The sequence below is a fragment of the Panthera tigris genome, chromosome C1, assembly GCF_018350195.1.
Source record: "Panthera tigris isolate Pti1 chromosome C1, P.tigris_Pti1_mat1.1, whole genome shotgun sequence".
Taxonomy (NCBI): domain Eukaryota; kingdom Metazoa; phylum Chordata; class Mammalia; order Carnivora; family Felidae; genus Panthera; species Panthera tigris.
In genome coordinates, this window is record NC_056667.1 from 176,039,601 (window position 1) to 176,061,053 (window position 21,453).

The following is a 21,453-nucleotide window of genomic DNA, read 5'->3' on the forward strand; positions in this document are numbered from 1 at the left end:
TAAGAAAAGATATGGGGAGCCTGGGTGACTCAGTCGGTTAAGCGTCTGACTTCTGCTCAGGTCAGGTCATAATCTCGAGGTTTGTGAGTTTGAACCCTGCATTCGGCTCTATGCTGATAGCTCGGAGCCTGAAGCCTGCTTTGGATTCTGTCTCCCTCTCTCTCTGCCCCTCCCCCATTCGTGCTCTGTCTCTCTCTCTCTCTCTCTCTCTCTCTCTCTCTCTCAAAAATAAATAAACATTAATTTAAAAAAAAGAAAAGAAAAGATAATCAACAGATGCCAACACCAAGATGATGAAGATGTTGGAGTTATCAAAGATTTTAAAGCAGCTATTATAAAAATGTTCAGCAACAGGCACATGAAAAGATGCTCAACGTCGCTCCTCATCAGAGAAATACAAATCAAAACCACACTCAGATATCACCTCACGCCAGTAAGAGAGGCCAAAATGAACAAATCAGGAGACTATAGATGCTGGCGAGGATGTGGAGAAACCGGAACCCTCTTGCACTGTTGGTGGGAATGCAAACTGGTGCAGCCACTCTGGAAAACAGTATGGAGGTTCCTTAAAAAAATTAAAAAAAGACCTACCCTATGACCCAGCAGTAGCACTGCTAGGAATTTACCCAAGGGATACAGGAGTACTGACGCATAGGGGCACTTGTACCCCAATGTTTATAGCAGCACACTGAACAATAGCCAAATTGTGGAGAGAGCCTAAATGTCCATCAAATGACGAATGGATAAAGAAGTTGTAGTTTATATAAACAATGGAATACTATGTGGCAATGAGAAAGAATGAAATATGGCCTTTGTAGCAACATGGATGGAACTGGAGAGTGTTATGTTAAGTGAAATAAGTCATACAGAGAAAGACAGATACCGTATGTTTTCACTCTCATGTGGATCCTGAGAAACTTAACAGAAACCCATGGGGGAGGGGAAGGAAAAAAAAAAAAGAGGTTAGACAGGGAGAGAGCCAAAGCATAAGAGACCCTTAAAAACTGAGAACAAACTGAGAGTTAATGGGGGGTGGGAGGGAGGGGGGGGTGGGTGATGGGTATTGAGGAGGGCACCTTTTGGGATGAGCACTGGGTGTTGTATGGAAACCAACTTGACAATAAATTTCATATTAAAACATAAATAAATAAATAAATAAATAAATGTGTAAAAAGTAAAAAAAAAAATGTTCAGTAAACAATTACAAATACTCTTGAATCAAATAGAAAAGAAACAGAAAATCTTAGCAAAGATTTATAGAAGATATAAAGACAAACCAAATGGAGATTTTAGAATTTAAAAATATAGTAACTGAAATAAAAAATTCATTAGATAGGTGTTCTAACTGAACCTAGGACTTAATTTTTAGAGGTTACTGAATGATAACACTGACAAGTCAATGCTGTTGAAAGAGTTTAGGGGCACCTGGGTGGCTCAGTCAGTTAAGCCTCCAACTTTGGCTCAGGTCATGATCTTGTGGTTTGTGGGTTCAAGCCCCATGTCAGTCTCTGTGCTGACAGCTCAGAGCCTGAAGCTTGCTTTGGATTCTGTATCTCCCTCTCTCTCTGCCACTCCCCTGCCCATGTGCTCTTGCTCTCTCTCAAAAATAAATAAACCTTAATTTTTTTTTTAAAAAAAGAAGAGTTTATTAAGAAGCATGCCCAGCCATGTAGGGCTACATGAGGAAGTACTAGGGTCAGTGAGGAGGCAGGAGGGGCAAGAGGGAAGCATAGGTACGAGTCTTTATTGTGGTTTCTGAAAGAAGGAATGGGTGACGCAGGGTAGTCAAGTAGAAGCAGGTTTAGGATCAAATAGTTGGAATAATTTTAGCAGACTCTGAGCTATCATGGTGATCTCTAGTTGTTCAGTACCTGGACCCAGGGTGATTTAGAGCAGGGGAAACATTGGCTTAGTGTATGAATGTTAAAGGAAGTGGTTGAGGTACAGATCTGGATTGGTTGGTTTGCATATAAAAAGAATGTGGTAGACGGAGTCACTACCTCCAGGAATTAGTTAGCTCTGGGAGGGCAGTCTTTTCCTATCCAGCAAGACTCCTAAGATGTGAAAGTATCATAAATATAGAAAATTAAAACATAATTAAAATAATGAGTTCAATAGCAAAATTGGCAAGCCAGAAGAGTCAGTGAACTTGAAGATAGAGCAATAGAAATGATCAATATGAACAACAGATGGAAAAGAGATATTTTAAAAATGAATGGATCCCCAGGGACCTGTGGGATAGTAACAGAAGATTTAACATTCGTGTTATCAAAGTTTCAGGAGAAGAAAAACAACACTGAGCTGAAAAATATTTGAAGAAATAATGGCTCAAACTTCTCAAACTTGGCGAAGGACATAAACCTACAGATTCAAGAAACTGAATGTACCCCAAGCAGAATAAACTTTTAAAGATTCACACACAGACATGTCATAATCAAATCTCTGAAAAGGAAAAACAAAGAAAAACTTTTGAAAGCAGCCAGAGCCAGAGAGAAACAACGCATTCCCAACTGGGGAACAATGAATCAAATGATAGCAGATTTCCCCTCCTTGAAGAACAGAAGGAAGAGGCAAACAATTTCCAAGTTCTGAAAGAAAGACATTGTCAACCCAGAATTTTTTATCCCGTAAAAAATATCCTTCAAGAAAGAAGGTGAAGAAACACTGAGAGGCTTTATCACCAGCAGACTTGCTTTAAAAGAATGGCTGAAAAACTATTCAGATAGAAAGGAAATGGCAATGAAAGGATTCTTGGAACATCATGAATGAAAAAAAGATCAGTGGAATTATACAGATTGCATGCTATAGAACATTCTTGAAGTGACAAAATTATAGTGATGGAGACTAGATCAGTGGTTGCAAGGGTTAGGGTCAGGAGAAGGTGTGATTATTATTGAAAAAAATATTTTTTAATGTTTATTTATTTTTGAGAAAGAGAAAGAGGGAGAGAGAGACACACAGCACAACCGGGCGAGGGGCAGAGAGAGAGGGAGACACAGAATCCGAAGCAGGCTCCAGGTTCTGAGCTGTCAGCACAAAGCCAGACACGGGGCTCAAACTCACGGAGTGTGAGATCATGACCTGAGCCGAAGTTGGATGCTTAACCAACTGAGCCACCCAGATGTCCCAGGAGAAGTGTATTAAAGTGTAACACAAAGAAGTTTCTTTCTGGTGATTGGGTGATAGAATAGTTTTGGATCCTGTTTGTGGTAATGGTTACGGAATCTATGCATGCAGTAAGATTTCAAATTTCACCATTCAAAACGAGTGTATGTAAAGAAAGACTGGTGAAATCCAAATAAAATCTGAATTTGATTGAACAGCATTGTACCAATGTGAATTTCCTGATTTTGGCATTTTATTATGGTTAGAGAAAATATTATCATTGGGGCAAGATTGGGTACACAGAAACTCTCTTGTAATATTTTTACAATTTTTTATCCTAAACAATTTCAAAATAAAATGTTATTAGGACCTATATCAATGGTTTTTAAAAATCTGATAATTGATAAAGGTAGGATAAGAACAGGTGAATGCAGGATTTGGAGAAAATCAGCTGAACTGGTATACGATAGATTTTGGTTGGTTCAGTGAGATCATTATTTGCCACACTCCCACTAATCTATACACACAAATGTACATGTGCATACTCGCAAACACACACAAACACAGTTATATTCACCTAGATTTCAGCATTTCCTTATTATCCTTCTAGCATTCTCTTTCTAGCCATTTACCTTATTTTTCTGTGCTTAGCATTAGGAAAGATCTGTCAGGAGATCTGACCCATTTAATTCCTCTCTGTACCTACTTCTGCTTCAACTCCTAACGCTTTCTGAAACCCTTATAGTGCTTGTTAGCATAAAATTCTAACCTCTATTTCTAACAATTATTTGCCAGCAGCCTACTTAACATTGCAATATTTACTGAGCCTTATTAGGTATGATGGGTATGATGAGAGGACACAGGCCTGACACAGAGGCCTGACTCAGCACTAAGTGGTGTGAAACAAAGGAGACACCCTAAAGCTGCCACATCTCACTGTCACATTTCTGGGACCCATATGTCCTCTGGATGGCAGGGGCTGGAGAAGAACTTCTCCATAAAAGTTTGCGGAAACCATTGCAGGTGAGTAGGAAGTTGGAGGAGAGGAAAAGAGTGGTGAGAAGGTAGCTTATTTAGGAGAACGTTATCCAGCTCAAATCCTTTGGTGATCAGGCTAGGACTGAAAAAGGATAAGAGAAGTCAAAATAATAGAAGGAACCGAAAATTTCTTATAGCTAAAGGCTCTATTCCCATCTTGTTCTGAGGCTAAAGGGAAAAGAGGGTCAAGGATGGTAGACCCAGTTCTGAGGCCACTGGGAGAGGGAACAGAGAGAGCTCAGTTGCTGTGGATAACTTTGTGGATCCAGTCTGTATAGCGGGACACCTTGGTGTAGTAGCCAATATCACCTTTCAAAATACACCCTGCTGACCAAGATAGGATCCCATGGAGCTGATTTTGGCACAGGATTGGGACAGCATCTAATTCCTGTTAGAAAAAGGACAGATGGGTCAGACAGGATAGCCAAAACAAAGATGACCTAGTGCCAAGTCCCTGAGGGGCCCAGAATAGAAAGACTTAGGGGATAAGGACAGGGAGAAATGTCTGGTGGACATCTTGGGCCCACCCAACTACTTCTAGGCCACATCAGAGTTAGCCATAAAGAGATAAGAACACTCTGAGATGTTTCCCCCCTAGCATCTAAGTTCATTCATTATTGGAAGGACACAGTCTTTCCTGGATCCCATATACATTGATCTCTTCTTGAATGTAGGGACAGGAGATTGGAATGGTTGAGGGAGATACGTGGACCCCAAAACAGCCCCAAACTCAAATGGGCAGAGAGAAAAGAGTTACCTTACATGAGTGTGTGTTCTCCAGAGATGATCCTGCACAGAACATGTTTTCTGTGATTTTAATAGGAATTTGTCTTACAAGGGACTCTTGGCAGTCATCATTAGAAAACCAAAAGACAGTCTGGTTTATCTGGATATCAGGTTCTGGGTCTGAGCACATGAGTGTGCACACATGCGCACACACAAACACAGAGGGAGAGAGACAGAAGAGGCTTTGTTTCTCTTTGATCCTTCACATATTCATCTTTCTTTCTTCTCCCCTTCCCTCCCTCTTTTCTGTTATTAATCGCTCCATCATTCAGTGAATCATCATTCAGAAAAAGCCAACATGAAAAGGAACCAGAGAGGAAGAAAAAATAATGAAATGAATAAACCAAGTCTGGTCCCAGTGTTGTAAAACTGCATGCCTTGGGCTTGTGTGTACATGCTTTTATTTGTGAATGCTTGTCTGTAAGTTACTAATGAATGAGCCACACTCAGCATCACCAGTAGGATTACCTGCCAATCCCTTCCTCACCCAGACACCCTTTCACCCTCACCTGGGTGATGAATGAGGCAAGAACACTGGATTCCTTTAACAGCTACATTACCAATTTGGGCCTCAATTTCCAAATGAATAAAACTAGAGGTTGAGATATTATAAGTTCTCAGGGCTCTTCCAGATCTCATAATCTATAATAATAATTATATGATAATCCTCTTTGTGTGGGTACGCAAGGAGCACTAAGGGTCTGTCTTGGGAGGGTTACTCACTGAAATTCCTCCATTCCCAGCCCCAGCCAGAGACAGTGCACTTTTCCCCTCTTCTGTCATTCGTGGTATTGGGTAGAACCACCAGCTTGACCTGATCCTTGAGCTCTAGGGGATGATTCAGCTTGATGAGCATGAGGTCATGCTCAGCAGAATCCCGGGTAAAATCTGGGTGTTGGACAATAAATGTGGGTCTTAAGTTCCCCATCTTGTTTTGAAAATTCTCTTTTGAAGCCGCAACGTTTATCTCAAGAAATCTGGAAAAGGCCATGAAGGATTAGTAGAAGAAGGAGATATTTTCCTATTGTTCAACTTGTTTCTTTTCTACCCCAACTTGCTTTGTGACTTTGCATGAGTTCCTTCCAAAACTTGGCAAGACCTCCATCTCCTTGTCTGGCAAATGAGCAATTGCTACTGCAGTTCTATAATTCTTTGATCTGTACCACATTGTATATAGGCTTTTTATCCCAATGGATTCATCCCCTAGTCCTCGGCTTCCCCAATTCCCTCAGTCTACATCATCCCACCCAAAAATCGAACTCATAACCACCTACATCTACTTCCTGCCTCCTTCCAATAACTTCTCAGGCTTGAGAGCCCCTGGGCAAGTCTCTTCACGGCTAAGCCTCAGTACCCCTTTAACAATCTCAGTGACTAAGGGGGACCACTTTTCCTTCTAGGACTCCATTACTCACGGTAAGAAGCAGTGGGCTGCAGTGAGAACCCACTGTTTGTGGATCAGGGTCCCCAAACAAGGCTCATATTCTGAGTTCAGGAAAACCAGAAAGGTTGGTGCAGTTTCTATGCTCATCTGGTTGAATTGCTGGGCTAATTTTACTTGTGTTGGTGTTGGTATTACAATTATTGTTACCACTGTCAGATAAGGGAAAGGAGAGCAGAATTTTAGAGACAGGTGCAGACATTCCAGAGTAAGAAGTTTGGAATATTTTATGTGGAAGTGCTTTGAAATGGTCAATGTGTTACTGATATAGGAGGTGTTGTTGGACCACTCAGGGTCCTTCTGCTAATTTTCCCTTAGGCTTTCCTCTGAATTTATATACTCCTTATTCACTCCTCTTCTCCTTCCTTCCTTCTTCTTGATACCTATTTTCTTCAAGCTTTCTTCCTAGCCATATAGCAAAATCACATTCTTTTGCCAAGACCCACCATCTTTTGTGTAAAGTCTTATTATCTCAGTCTGAATCTTCTCTTGCACCCATGAAGCCAGAGGAAAATCAGTGGGCTCTAGATATCTCTGAGTGTTCTAGGAAACTTCTAATCACTGGGGTCCTAAATTCTTATCTAAGTAATGTACTCTCTATCCACCTTATCTAGACCCATTTCCTACACTTTTCTCCAATATGACCTTTTCAAAATTTAAGCCAAAATAGAAACCTGCACTCACCAGTCACTGTCAGAATGCTGAAGACTAGAAAGAGGCGGTTCATATCTGTGATCTCCATGCTCTCTTGCAGTAAGAAGATCTGGGAAGGGAGTGAACTACAACAAACCTGGTCTCCTGGAAGCTTTGCAAAGGGAGAAATATCAAGGAGGTGTAGGGACATTCAAGGGAGCAAAGTTCTCTCAACCAAGGTAGTATGCCACCAAAGGGAGGAAAGATAGCCAGGCCAGATCCTATCTCTCTAGAGTGTCTGTCCTCCCATTGTAGCATGTGAAATTTCTCCAAGGTGAAATGCCTGACCACTGAGGGATGGCCTATAAACCAAGAGCTTTGCTATACTTTATTAGCAAAGAGAAATCTCAACTGGCCATTTGTGTCTGCCTTGTTCCACTGTCTCCCATAATACTTCAGCTCCCTGGTTCCCTTACATTTACTTACCTGTCCTCACTTAGTGTGGCTGATCTTCACCTCTCTGTGTGACATTAATAGCCCTCAACTTTCAAATAAACTCCCTCCTCTCTGAGCTACAGATCCCCCTCACCTAACAAGCTGAGTCTTCCCCCATGTCACATTGACTCTTGCTCTAATGTCACACTGGCTCCACCCCATGGCATCCTCTCATGTCACATTGTCCCCATACTATGTCATCCTCCCTCTAACCCCTAGATACCACTGGCCTCTCCCTGAAACTTTGCAGAGCCAAGTAGAGACAGGCAGGGCTCAATATGGAGTTCCCTTGGAATAGAGTCAAAGGGATACCAAAAAAGAATGTATCAGTTGGTTTTTGCTGCATAGAAATTTTTTTAAAACTTAGTGGCTTAAAATGGTAGTCAATTATTTGTTCACAATTCTGTGGGTTGCCAATTTGGGATGGGCTTAGCTGGGAAGTTCTTCTCTCAGCAGGACTCATTGATGCATCTGTGATCAGCTGGCAGTCAGTGGTCCTACAAACATGTCTAGTGGTGGCTGGTTGTCGGCTTTAGAGTGATGAGAGTAACAAGGCCATGTGTCTGTCATCCAACAAGCTAGTCCAAGATCATCTATATGATAGCAGTTGCAAGGTTCCATAGATCAGAAAAATGGTAAACCCCAATGCCCAAATGTTCAAGCCTGTGCATTATCACATTTGCTAATGTCCCACAGGCCAAATCAAGTTGCGTGGCTAACTCAGATTCACAGGGTAGAAAAGAGTCCACTGTTTGACGGGAAAATCTGTAAAATCGTATTACAAGGGCACAGATAGAAGAAGGGGAATAGTTTTTGGCCATTTTTTCTTGCCATTTTATTGTGTAAATTTTCAAACATACAAAAAATTTAAAAGCACTGTACCATGAAGACTGCATGCCCACCACCTATTTTCTTCAGCTAACACTTTACTATATTTGTGTTATTACATAGCTATCCATCTATAGTTATGGCTTTTGTTACCATCTACCACATACAGTCAACCAGCTCATCACCTGCAATCTGGCTTCACCTCCCACCTCTCTGACAGCATCTCCTTTTCTCACAGCTGCTTCCCTCACCATATAAGTCCTGAGTTGCTGTAATAGCTTTCAAACTGGACTTCCTTAACAAGCTCTCTCTTTCTCTATCCAGTTTGCCAGATTGATTTTTTTTTTCATTTGTTGTACTCTTGCTTAAAAGCTTGCTGTGGTCCCTAGTGCCCATTATTTCATGTCTAAACTCCTTTGCTTTGCTGCCAAGGCCCTCAGTAATCTGGTATTAATCCATGACTGTAGGAATATGACATAATGGGCAGAGTCAGAGTTCCTTGGCAATCTCAAAAGTAGCCTGTGTCTTTGAGAGATCTGTTGGTAAATTTCTCATCTCTCTCTGACCAACTTTAAAATTGGCTGTAATCAATGGTTTTTAGGCCTTTTAGCTTGGCCCCACCTGAACATCTCCCATCAGCACCCCATAAGAATCAGTTTCTGCTCTGACCTGGATATCTTCTCCTTGGCTCTTGGTCAAAACCCCTGGACTTTCATTCTTCTATGGTCTCTGTGTCCCTACTGGTGAGCAAGGACTGGCTCCTCCCCCTGGCATTTTATCAAACAGTGGCCTTGTTTTGAATATATTCTTCTGATTGGCTATTAGCCCTTCTATCCTTACTGGGTTCATACAAGAAAGGATTCCCATCCATCCTCTGATATGACTATACCCCTCACTACACTGAAGAGTAGACTTTACTCCCTATCTGTGCTAATTCCTGTCTGGTACCCACTGAGCTCCACTTATTCAGACTAGGTTTTAAGAGGCCCTCAGATTCCAGTTTGTGTCTACTGTCCCTCTCACCAAAGTGTTCCCTGGTACATTATTTTTCTCTCTTATGTACTAGACTTTTCACTCTGGGCCAGCTAGTTTCTTCAGTGTTATTTTTAATTTTTTTTTTAAATTTAATGTTTATTTACTTTTTAGAAAGAGAGAGAGATGGGGGTGGGGGTGGGCAGAGAGAGAGGGAAACACAGAATCTGAAGCAGGCTCCAGGCTCTGAGCTGTCAGCACAGAGCCTGACATGGGGCTCGAACTCACAAGGCGCAAGATCGTGACCTGAGCCAGTCAGACACTCAACCAACTGAGCCACCCAGGTGCCCCTCTTTGGTATTATTCACATTGATCATTTTCCTACATGCTTCCTTTCATTCTTTGGCTCACTGTACAGACACATTTGGGGGCATCTACCCAACCCCACCTCTTGTTAGGGAGTCTGCTCCTGCCCACAACCCTTGCTAAGTGACTCAAACTTGGATATCAAAGGGTCAGAATCTGGAGACACCTCAGAGACACCTCCTGGATCAATGTAGCTCTACTTCAGTGCCCAAACCCAGTTCTGCCTAACCTGGGTCTGAGCCTTCCACATTCATAGCTCATCCTATCCTCACATGCTTCTGGATGGTCTCAGACTTAAGAAGTTCCATTTACCTGGACATACACTTTCTTGGGATGAATGAGTGAATACCACCTATCTCCTGACTTACAACTCCCAATAGGCTTCCATACTGACCTGACCTAAAGATAATCTAAGCTCCCTGGCTTGCCTCGGGTCACTTCCTTGAGTGTTAATGGGAAAAGCATTTCCAGATTATGGTCTTTGATCCCAAGGATCAGGTACTTGACACCATTGGCATGAGATTAAATCTTTTTTCTTTTAAAAGTTTAATATAATGACATACAATAAATTGCACATATTTAAAATGTACAATTTGGTCATTCCTGAAAGATTTCTTAAGCCCTTCTGTGATTCCTCCTCTTTCCCTCCAACCCACCACACTATCACCAGGCAACCACTTTCTGTTACTATAGATTAATTTATATTTTCTAGAATATTGGATACATAGAATCATTACAGCATAGTCTTTTTTGATCTGGCTACTTTCACTCAGTGTAATTAGTTTGGATTCATACATGTTGTTGTGTGACTCTAGAGTTCATTTATTTTCACTTCTGAGTAGTATTCCATTGTATTGATATACCAAAATTTGTTTACCTGTTGATGGATATTTGGGTTGTTTGCAGTTTTGCATTATACAATTAAAGCATCTGTGAACACATAATATATGTGGGTCTTTATGTAAGCATATATGTGCATATGTGTCTTTATGTAAACAAATGCTTCCTCTTCTCTTGGGTAAATAAATAGAGGCAAAATAGATGGATCATATATAGTAAGTGTACATTTAACTTTTAAAGAAACTGCCAAATTGTTTTTCAATATTTTACATTCTCACCAGAGGTGAAAGAGTTCCAGTTACTCTGTATCTTCACCAGTACTTGGGATGTTCAGTCTTTTTTTGAAAAAAATTTAATTGAGATATAATTGATATATAACATTGTATTAATTTTAAGTGTACAGTGTGTTCAGTCTTTTTAATTTCAGCTATTCTCCTGTGAAATAGTGTTTCATTTCCTTATGACTAATGATTTTGAACATATTTTCATGTGCTTATTTGTCATCCATATATCCTCTTTGATAAAGTGTCTGTTCAAATCTTTTGCCCATTTTAAAATTGGATTGTTTCATTCCTTATAATTGAGATGTGAAAGGTTTTTAATATATTCTGGATGGGAGTCCTTCAATACTTCCAACAGCTGGAAGAATGAACTCCTGTAGATCTATCCACATGCTTCTTCTCTAGACCTGCTTGTTCCCAATTTTTGAATCTTTCTTCCAAACCCCTGACTAAGCAGCTACACTATTCATCACATGAGTCTTATATTTTAGGCTGCTTTTCTTTCCATATAATATAGATGACCAGGTGGACCACCAAAGCTCTTCCAATTACTGCTACCTTCTAGGGCCATCTTTGAATGAGGATTCTAATATAGTGGCTCATTTCTTGCTTCACCATATACTAAGCTGATCTATCTGTATATCAAAACAGGTTTTTTTCTTTTCCATGAAGTGATCATAGGGACTTGCCTGTCCTCCTTTCTACCGTTCCCCACCTCCCCAAAAAACCACATGAGTGTAACCTGAGAGAGAGGCAATGGTGCCATAGAGGTGAATGAACCAGAAGTCTAAGCCACCTACATATGCAGCTAACTTGACCTCTGGCCCTGCTCATGACTAACCCTAAATGTACCATTTCCATCTCACTATGGACTTCTATTGGGCTCACATGACCTTATGACTTAGTGGATCTGACAGAACACACCTTGTAATGAACAGTTCTGGCTGCATAGCCACTATATGTCCCAAGATTAGGTGTTCTGTCTATACCAGGGCCTAGTAGCACATCAGGAACCATACTTTTAATGATGTCTACTGTAGATGGTATAACATTGTTCCAGAACTCTAAAGTATACATAGTGATTCTCTTACTAGGGCTTGCTGTAAATTATATAAAATATCTTTTCCCATCACAGATACCTCTTACAGCATAGATCTGCCAGGAAGTATAGCTTAAGGTCTCTCTTGAAGTTATAGGCAAGATGCTGTCCAGGGCTGCAGTCATCTGAAGGCTTGACTGGGGCTGGAGGATCTGCTTCTGACATGGCTCATTCACATGGCTTTTGACAGAAAGCCTAGCTCCTTTCCACATGAATCTCTCTGAAAGGGATGCTTCAGTGTCCTTATCATATGGTACCTGACCTCCTTCACAGTAAGTGATCCAAGAGAGAACAAGGAATAAAGCTGTAATGTCTTAGAAGACACATACTATCACATCTGCAATATTTTATTTGTTAGAACTAAGTCACTAATGCCAGCCCACACTCAAGGGAACAGGCATTAAGCTCTTTCTCTTGAAGGAAGAAATATCAAAGAATTTGTGGGCATATTTAAAACCATCACACATGGTACCTTCAGTATAGTGGATCATAGTGATATGCAGAATGCCCAGGCAGTCCCGGTTCCTTGGGTTATATTATGACAGAGGGTGAAAGATTTAACCCTTGTCAGGAGTGTAAATGTCTCTGTCATTCATATATTTCTGTTCCCATTCCTCGATAGCAATAGAAATGAATGTATTTGGTAATCAATGCAAGGTACCAGAGGCTGGAACCTCTGTTCCAGCAGAGATTACATCTGGCATGGCAACTGCAATCAGGGCAACTATATGGCTGACTTTATTATTCCTTAGGATCAGACATTTTTTAAGAGCCAGTGGACTGGTGAATTAAATGGGGATAAATGAGGGCCAGTATTCTTTAGGTCTTAAATGGTAGCATAAAACTCTGCCATTCCCTCAGGACATGATATTGTTTTTAGTTACTATCATGTGAAGGTGCAAATCAGTTTCAGATATTTCACTTTGTCTTCCCCACTAATACAACTTTTATCCCACAGTGCAAGAAATCATGGGGTGTCTGGCTGGATCAGTCAGTTAAATGTCTGACTTTGGCTCAGGTCATTATCTCATGGTTCATGAGTTCGAGCCCCACATTGGACTCTGTGCTGACAGCTCAAATCCTGGAGGTTGCTTCCGATTCTGTCTCCCTCTCTCTCTGCCCCTCCCCTGCTCATGCTTTGTCCCTCAAAAATAAACATTAAAAAAATAAAAAAAAAAAAGAATAAACATTAAAAAAAGGAAAGGAAATCAATGTGGAGGTTCTGCCAGTTACCAAGTATTCTATTCCAATTATACACTGGAGAACCAGAGAAATTATTCTTTCTTACTTTAGTTTTCTCCATAGCATTTATCACCATCCACTAATAGTACTTTATTAAGTATAACTTAATATACTTAATTCATTATACTTAATATACTTATTCATCTTATTTATTATCTGTCTCCCCAATGAATCTAATTTCCATAAGGACAGGCATTTTTTTCTTTGTTAAAAAACTGTTTTATTTCCAATGCCTACAAAGTGCCTAACACATCACAAAAACATAGTTCTAGCATATAGCAGGTATTCAGTAGATATTTGTTAAATGAAAGATTATATAGTGCCTCTCAACATAAGTTCATTACTGTTATTGTTATAATTGCCCTAAGATTGATTTTTCCATCTCTCCCAGCAAGTACGAATTCAAGTGTGGAATGTTCACTCTGGAGCAAATTAGGGGAAAGTTTCTATAAGTGGATCAGAGATGACTGATGGCACTAAATGTCCCACAGAACAATGTATGCACTGGTGGTGGACTGAGAGGTGGAAGGCAGCCCGTGAGGGACACCACTCCAGGGTTCTCAGCACTTTCGCTCTCTCTCTCCTCTCCTAATGTGAACTGAAGTACACATATTTAATCTCTCACATTTTCCAGTGGTAATTGTTGGTGTTTTTGGCCTCTTAAAGTGGCATTTCTTGTTTTTAAAGCATTGAATCATAAAATATTTAAATATTTTCAGGCTTTCTCTTGAAAATTTGGAAGATACGGCTATTGACATATTTACTGGTGCTTAGCAGTGTACCCTCATATTAAATGGGCATGTGCTTTCCTATTTCATCACAGTCTTCACCACTCTTCATTGCCTTTTTCACTTGAAGGCTAAGTGAAAGTTATCATTCACCAATGTATGAAAGAAGTGAAGAAAAAGTGATGGAGCTTTTATATCCAAGTCCATATAAAAATTTGGAAAAATAAAATGTAGACAGAGAAATACACATTTCAAGAACAATGGGGAGAGAGTTTTTAGGAGGTAAGAGAGAACAGAGACTATTCCTAAGCATTTAATATGTAACATGCAGGGGTGCCTGGGTGGCTCAGTCAGTTAGACGTCTGATTCTTGATTTTGGCTCAGGGTATGATCCCATGGTTTGTGAGATTGAGCCCTACATCGGGCTCTACGAATGGCAGCTCAGAGCTTGCTTGGGATTCTCTCTCTCTCTCTCTCTCTCTTTCTCTGCTCCTCCTCCACTCATGCCCTCTCTCTCTCTCTCAGAATAAATAAACACTTAAAAAATATATAATATGCAAACAAAGTAAGACTAGGTACATGAGTGCAATTCAAGATAAAAGGACCATGAATTTGCAACCCTTATTCTAATCCAATAAAGAGGAATAAATAATATATTCTACCTACTGTATAATTTGCAAGGTACTGATTTCTTTTCTTAAAAATCTGTAATTCACATTATTATGCCTGGAAATTTTAGTATTTTTATCATATTGACATTTTACCCCCAAGATACATACTGTGCCATTTCAACCCCCAAAATTTTCCCTTTAGGAATGAAAATACAGAAAGATTATTGCTAATTCATATGCTTCATCACTGTTGCTTTCTTGTTTACTTAAAGGTTTTGTAATTCTAGCTGAAGAAATATTTATTTAAATTCTTAACTAAGGACCCTCATTCTTTTCAATTTCAATTTGGGGAAAAGTAATTTACTCTTACTGTTGCTTTCAGTTGATGGTTTTCAGATCCAATAACAGTAAAAGTAAAATTGCATATTGTAATTCTGAATTCTGGGGTGTCCTTAGCTAGCAAATATACATGATGACTAAAAAAAGTAACAACATCATCTGGATGTTTTTTAAAAGGTCAAAAACAAATCCATCACAATCCCAGCATTAAGCTCAGCTTAAATGGTAGTTAGGGTATTGGCACATAGTTGTCAAACTCTCTTAAGGAAACAAGAGTGTTCTTATATTTATCTCAGTAGGTCTTTCTCGGTCCACCACCTTTCTGATCTTCATTGAAGCAAGTTATAAAAATAAGGCAGTTATTGAGCCCAATATTCACTGATAGCCAAGCAGGAAGCTTCTGGATATGAACCAGACTGGGGGTGACTCATTGGAAGCCAAATGTTTGTATGGAAAGCTTTTCCTGAAATCGCACAAAAGCAAATATTTATAAACATGCTAAAAAAGCATTTTGGAACTCTTGGGAGAAAGGGTTAAAATATTGCCACCCATTCCTAATGACACCATTTTGATAAAACGTTACTTTGCTATCATCGTGCTGACCCAGGCACTAAGTCTTTCAGAAACAAGTTTGCTATAATTGGTAGGACTGTCCTGACTCACAGTATTTCTTATTTTGAAATATGATTCTATTTTGATAACCTCACCAATCTGTATTTTGAATGCATCAAAAATTCATGTGTTACTTGTGAAAGTTTTAAGTTTCCTATAGATATGCCTCAATTGAAATCTACATAGAATTCATAAGAAAAGAGTGGTTACAAATGGAAATTTGTTTCTTGCTGAGCAAACTTTGACCTCAAATGGTATAAGCATATATTGAAATTCTGTACCTTAACGTTGCCTGTTGTTTTAAAAAAACAAGCAAATAAGAAATCTTTGTTTTTATTCTGACAGAAATTTTTGGCACACATCAGGTTCCTGCTTAGATTTATCAGGCCTTCACTTGCGACCCTAGAGCCCATGACTGAGACTGCTTTGGGGCCTATGGGAAGTCAGCTCCTGTTCGAGGCTACCTCTGAAGGTGATATGATGGTAGCAGTGGAAGTTTGGTGCTTTTTCCATCTGGTGCAGACAGGAAGTGGTCAGGCCAAGAGGCTAGCCCCTCCTGCTAAACCATGTGCAGGGGCCATGCTAATCTCTATAGTGTTCCAATTTTAGTATATGTGCTGCTGAAGTGAGCACTTGTTGGCATAATTTAAAAAGGACATTGAGCCACACAGGCAATTAATGATTGAACTCATCTTTGAAATAAACACTGGTACTCTTGAAGAATTTTGTCTTATATCCAAAAAACCAATGAGAAGTAATTAGAACAGTGGTTATAAAGAGATGTGAATACAGAAGCTAGTATCAAGGAGAGATAATACTATCTTTGATCTCCATATTTAGGGCTGGTATTATCTTTTTCTGTAAGAAAACATCCTAACCAGATTAGTGTATGGGGACTGTGGTTATAGATATAGCCCTGCTACCTTTAGCCAAGATCATGAGAAAATGGGTTCTCTAGATAAATGAATTTCCTAGATTTCTGGGGTTTCCCCCATTAAGTACCAAAATGTAAAAAAAAAAAAAAATTAACTATAGAAAATGTAAGGACATCTGTGAAGTATGATTGAAGGGGTAGGGGCAGTTAAACGAAAAGTTTTTACTTCTCTCTTTATGCTCTTCTATAAAGAATGAAGTTTTAAATAAAATGAATACATACTACTTTGTTATTTTTAAAAATTTACTTGAGGGGCACCTGGGTGGGGTGGCTCATTTGGTTAAGCATCCGACATTGGCTCAGGTTATGATCTCACTGTTTGTGGGTTCAAGCACCACATTGGGTTCTGCACTGACAGCTCAGAGCCTGGAGCCTGCTTTGGATTCTGTGTCTCCCTCTCTCTCTACCCCTCTCCCACTTGTGCTCTCTCTGTCTCAAAAATAAATAAATAAACTTAAAAAAAAATCAATTAAATAATAATAAAAATTTACTTGAAACTTTTTATTTTTTTCTTTCCTTCCTTTTTTTTTTTTAGAGAGAGAGAAGAGAAGGAAGAAGAGGGGCAGAGGGAGAAAGAGAATCCCAAGCAGGCTAGCTTGGAGCCCTACGTGGGGCTTAATCTCAAGACTGTGAGATCATGACCTGAGCAGAAATCAAGTCAACCAAATGACTTGCCACTCAGGCACCCCTGAAACTATTTCTACATAAATAAATGGGTTACATATTTCTAACCTCTCAAACAGAGCCAAACTGAGTTTTCTACTGAAGATTCATTATCAGAATTATAAAACTCAATTCTCTATACTATAAAGCAATGATACCCTCAGGTAGTCCTGGAATGTACTGAATGGTTCATTCCTACACTGAATGTCCTCAGACTTTTAATTTATTTCTCACAAATTTCTTGCTGTCTGCTTTGAGATTGTCAGCTGTCATTTCAGACTGACAGAATTCCACCTATCTTTAGCAGCCTCTCTTTCAAATTTGTTGTTTTAATTTGATGCTCCTAATTGGCTGACTGGTTGGTAAGTCACATAAACAAACTTGTTAATAATATATGTAAAATTAAATTAAATGGGCATAGAGTATATGTCCATGGGTCACTCCTATGAGCAATGTACCAAAAAAAAAAAAAAAAAAAAAAAAAAAAGCTTTAGTGCATTTACTTGGAGATTTCAGTCTTATCCTTTCTATCTGGATCCCAGCTGTGATTCAGATACTAGATGACACTGGATAAAAGATATATATGAGTGAAATGATGCTCTGCTGTCATTTAATGAAATGAAGTACATCCTTTCTTCCTTCCCTCATGAAAGTGCTCAATAGTCCAGGTAGATGCATGTGATATTAAACTGGAGCTCTTCTCATTCTTCAGGCTAACTGAAATGATAGCCATGGACTTGTTGCCAGTTCTAGAATAATATTTTAAATTAGAAATAATTGCCAGCATTTGGATAAGAATTAATTTATAGTAAATGTTCCCAAATGTGATAAATGTATATTTGGTCTTTGTGGTTCTTGACATAGAGCTTCTACCCTTAGAATTTCCTGAAACAGGTGCCAGGAGCACCCCTCTTAAGAACACCCTTTCAACCACACCTGAGTTGTATATGTTAATGAGATGACTCTGGTGGACCCCTATGTGGCTTTAGCATGTGGGCTTGCCAGAGGAGCCAACCTTGTTAGTGAGCTAGAACTTTCAGCCCCACCCCGCTGACCTCCAGGGAGGAGAGAGAAGCTGGAGATAGACTTAGTCACAACCATGCCTATGTAGGGCAATCTCCATCAAAACCACTAAATGATGAGATTCAGAGACCTTCGTGGCAGATAAACATATCAAGGTATTGGGAGGGTGATATGCCCAGAGATGGCATGGAAGCTCTTTGCCCTCCCAATCCCATCTTGTATCTTGCCCAACGTCTCTCTTCCTTTTGGCTGTTCCTGAATTGTATCCTTTGTAATAAACCAGTAATAGCAAGTAAACTGCTTCTGACATTTGTGGGCCATTCTAACAAAATTAATGGAATCTTAGAAAGGGGTCATGGGAACACCTAATTTATAGCCTATCCCTCAGAAATATGGTTGGCCTGGGATGTGTGATTGGTGTCTAAAGTAGGGCAGTCTTGTGGGAATGAGCTCTTAACCTGTTGGGTCTGTGCTAACTCTGGTAGTTAGTGTCAGAATTGCATTGTAGGACACACCGTTGGTGTTTGGAGAGTTGGAAAATTGGTTGGTGTTAGGAAAAAACCCACAGATTTGATGTCAAAACTGTTGGGAGTAAAAAACTGCTCACCAGGCTTTTATGATCTCAAATGCTTGAATATGTATCAGGTTTGCCAAATCCATATTAAAAAAAAACATACATGTAGGCTCTCATCTACTGGGTAGATCAGACAAGACTTAACTGACTCACAGATACAGGGAAATAGATCAAACAAGTAGCCTGTGTTTGAAAGGAACATTTTAGTTAGACAGGGAGTGGGGATTTTTTGACAATTGTTCTGAATGTGAGTCAGAGTGTAGGTTTGCGTGGGTGAGTGTGTGGGTGGATACATCTGTGGGTGTCAGAAAGAGACAACCAGAGATAGATGGCTGTAGTTCTGTAGCTAGTAAAATGACTATAATAGTAAAGTAAATTTAAAGATATAGCACTGCATGGAGCCCTTTAAAATAGTTTTAGACAGTCAACAGAAGGCTTATTTAAAATACCAATTGCTTCCCACAAAGAGTTTAAATTACCCCTCCTTACACAATACCAGGCAATTTTCATTTACCACTTACTTGAAATTTGGTAATTTATCACAAATGAAATCTTATGCTCCTGGTAGCCAAAACTTTTTAAAAATGGGAAAATTGAAATAAATTGGCTGAGTTTCTTATTTAGAAAATGACCTTCAGCTGTTCATAGACTAAGGCATGGCAGCAAATAACTTGCAAAGGAAAAAGGAGCTAAAATGGGTAACAGGATAACAAGAATTTTATCTATAGCTATAACAAGATGATTTCTGATGTACTTACCTACATGTAGTAATTGGGCAATACAAAAGTATAAAAAGATAGGGAACTGGTGTTATAATTGGTTTCCTGTTTTTTTCTGGGAGAGTAATGATGCCAGTGAAGCGGAGTCTGCGCACAGAGACTCCATTTAACAAGAAATTCAGATGCTGTTTTTGGCAATTCTATTATTGCATCGCTGGACCCTGTTAAGTGTGAACTTACGGGCCAGTCCAGAGCCCATAAAGCTCTTTGGAATATCACTTGAAACAGAAGCAAATAATCCCAGAAATGAAAGAGATGATAGGTAAATATGCACCGTGTAGGTACAGTCATTCAATAGGCAACTCACATATTTGAGCCTCCAGGAGGTGCCCCCTCACTGTGTTTGCTTCTCAAATTCCAATCCTGCATCTGCCCTCAAGGAATTCAGGCTTTGAATTAAACAGTTAAAGAAGCTGATAAGCATTGTTTGTGTTAGGTGCTCTTGAATACAGGTCAGCGGAGGAAACAATTACGCATTCTTCATTCACTAACAGTGATTATTTTTCTTTTCAAAATAGAAATACATTTTTCTAATTATAAAAATAATGCAAATTCATTATAAAAAATTCAGATACAATAGAGAAGTATCATTCATTGATTTGAGGAAAATTCATTTAAAGCTATTAGATACTAAAGGAGCAAAGCGTCTGTGCTTCATTTTATATCTCTTTGTAAACTAATTTCTCCACTCCTTGCCATACATCACTTTTCATTATTAACAGGTGGAAAATAGGTGATACATGTACTTGCCTAGCAGGGCAAGAAATCCCACTCATTCTTTGTCATTACTGTCTTTATGTCTCTACACCATCATCGGTTCTCACATAGAGTAAGTGTAATTTCAATTTATTTCATAAGTTACTTGGGGCTCAAAAAATCCAAAACAACTACATAACTAAAAACAACTACATAAAAACAACTACATAAAAAAAACACTGGGATTTCAGATTAATTGGATAACTGCAACATAAACCTATCTTGTCCTAAATACAAGGCTCATACAATTCTCTGTATCTTGCACCCTCCACAGCAGCAGAAACAGAGACAAGAGGATCTCAGGTACTTTTTTCACTATTTCCAACCAGAAGGAATATCTGGGGCTTCTGCTCACACTTCATTGGCCACATGATCTTCCTAACTTCATAGGAGCTAGGAATTTGGGGAACAAATGGAATGATTCGTTAAAAGTGTCTCCCTCCGGGCGCCTGGGTGGCTCAGTCGGTTGAGTGTCCGACTTTGGGTCAGGTCATGATCTTGCAGTTTGTGAGTTCGAGCCCCGCGACAGGCTCTGTGATGCCAGCTCAGAACCTGGAGCCTGCTTCAGATTCTGTGTCTCCTCCTCTCTCTGCCCCTCCCATGCTCATGCTCTGTCTCTCTCTGTCTCTCAATAATAAATAAACGTTAAGAAAAAAAAATTAAAAAAAAAAAAAAACTGTCTCCCTCAAACCTAAGTGTACATTTCTGACCACAGGCTGACAACATCCAAAATCAAGTAAGTGATATTAAGTTATTTACTTATGTCAATGTTCTACTCCTTTGGCATGAATATATGAATGTGAGATGTATGTACGGAAAAATACACCTTCCACATAAACACAGTTTTCTCTATATAATTACTGTATACGTAATAGCTTATTATTTTCCACAATAGGTATTCAAAACAGAGGATGATGTTGTGAAAGAGAAAATAATACCAAGCCCTCTTTTTTTTTTTTTTAATGTTTATTTACTTTTGAGAGAGAGAGACAGAGTGTCAGTTGGGGAGGTGCAGAGAGAGAAGGAGACACAGAATCTGAAGCAGGCTCCAGGCTCTGAGCTGTCAGCACAGAGCCCAACGCGGGGCTCCAACTCACAGACCGCAAGATCATGACCTAAGCCAAAGTTGGACGCTTAACCAACTGAACCACCCAGGGGTTCCTAAGCCCTCATTTTTTTTTTTTAACACTAATTCCAATGTGGGTTGACTAAAAGCAGCAACATGCCTGGATTTGTCAGAGTAGACTAATTTCTGTAACAATTAGTTAACCTCTGGTATTCAGAATTCTGGGTAATTTTTTCTTTCGT

General features: G+C 39.4%; 1 protein-coding gene and 1 pseudogene across 3 annotated transcripts; both read right to left on the bottom strand.

Annotated features, from left to right (window-relative positions):
- Positions 1 to 4,246: 4,246 nt before the first annotated feature.
- On the bottom strand, positions 4,247 to 7,628 carry LOC102952876 (serine protease 58-like). Of its 3 annotated transcripts, none has more exons than XM_042997387.1 (6): positions 7,490 to 7,628; positions 7,055 to 7,175; positions 6,345 to 6,522; positions 5,653 to 5,906; positions 4,901 to 4,932; positions 4,247 to 4,531 (listed from the first exon to the last, which is right to left on the bottom strand). In XM_042997387.1, the coding sequence occupies exons 2-6, from the start codon at positions 7,110 to 7,112 to the stop codon at positions 4,382 to 4,384; spliced, it is 672 nt and encodes a 223-aa protein (XP_042853321.1). In that variant the 5' UTR covers positions 7,113 to 7,175; positions 7,490 to 7,628; the 3' UTR covers positions 4,247 to 4,381. The 3 variants fall into 3 exon arrangements, with proteins under 3 accessions (XP_042853321.1, XP_042853320.1, XP_015398665.2); XM_042997386.1 differs by having other exon boundaries at positions 4,256 to 4,531; positions 4,901 to 5,049; positions 7,055 to 7,168; positions 7,490 to 7,626; XM_015543179.2 differs by having other exon boundaries at positions 4,258 to 4,531; positions 4,901 to 5,049; positions 7,490 to 7,626.
- Positions 7,629 to 15,954: 8,326 nt separating this feature from the next.
- Positions 15,955 to 16,049, bottom strand: LOC122241721 (annotated as a pseudogene).
- Positions 16,050 to 21,453: the final 5,404 nt, after the last annotated feature.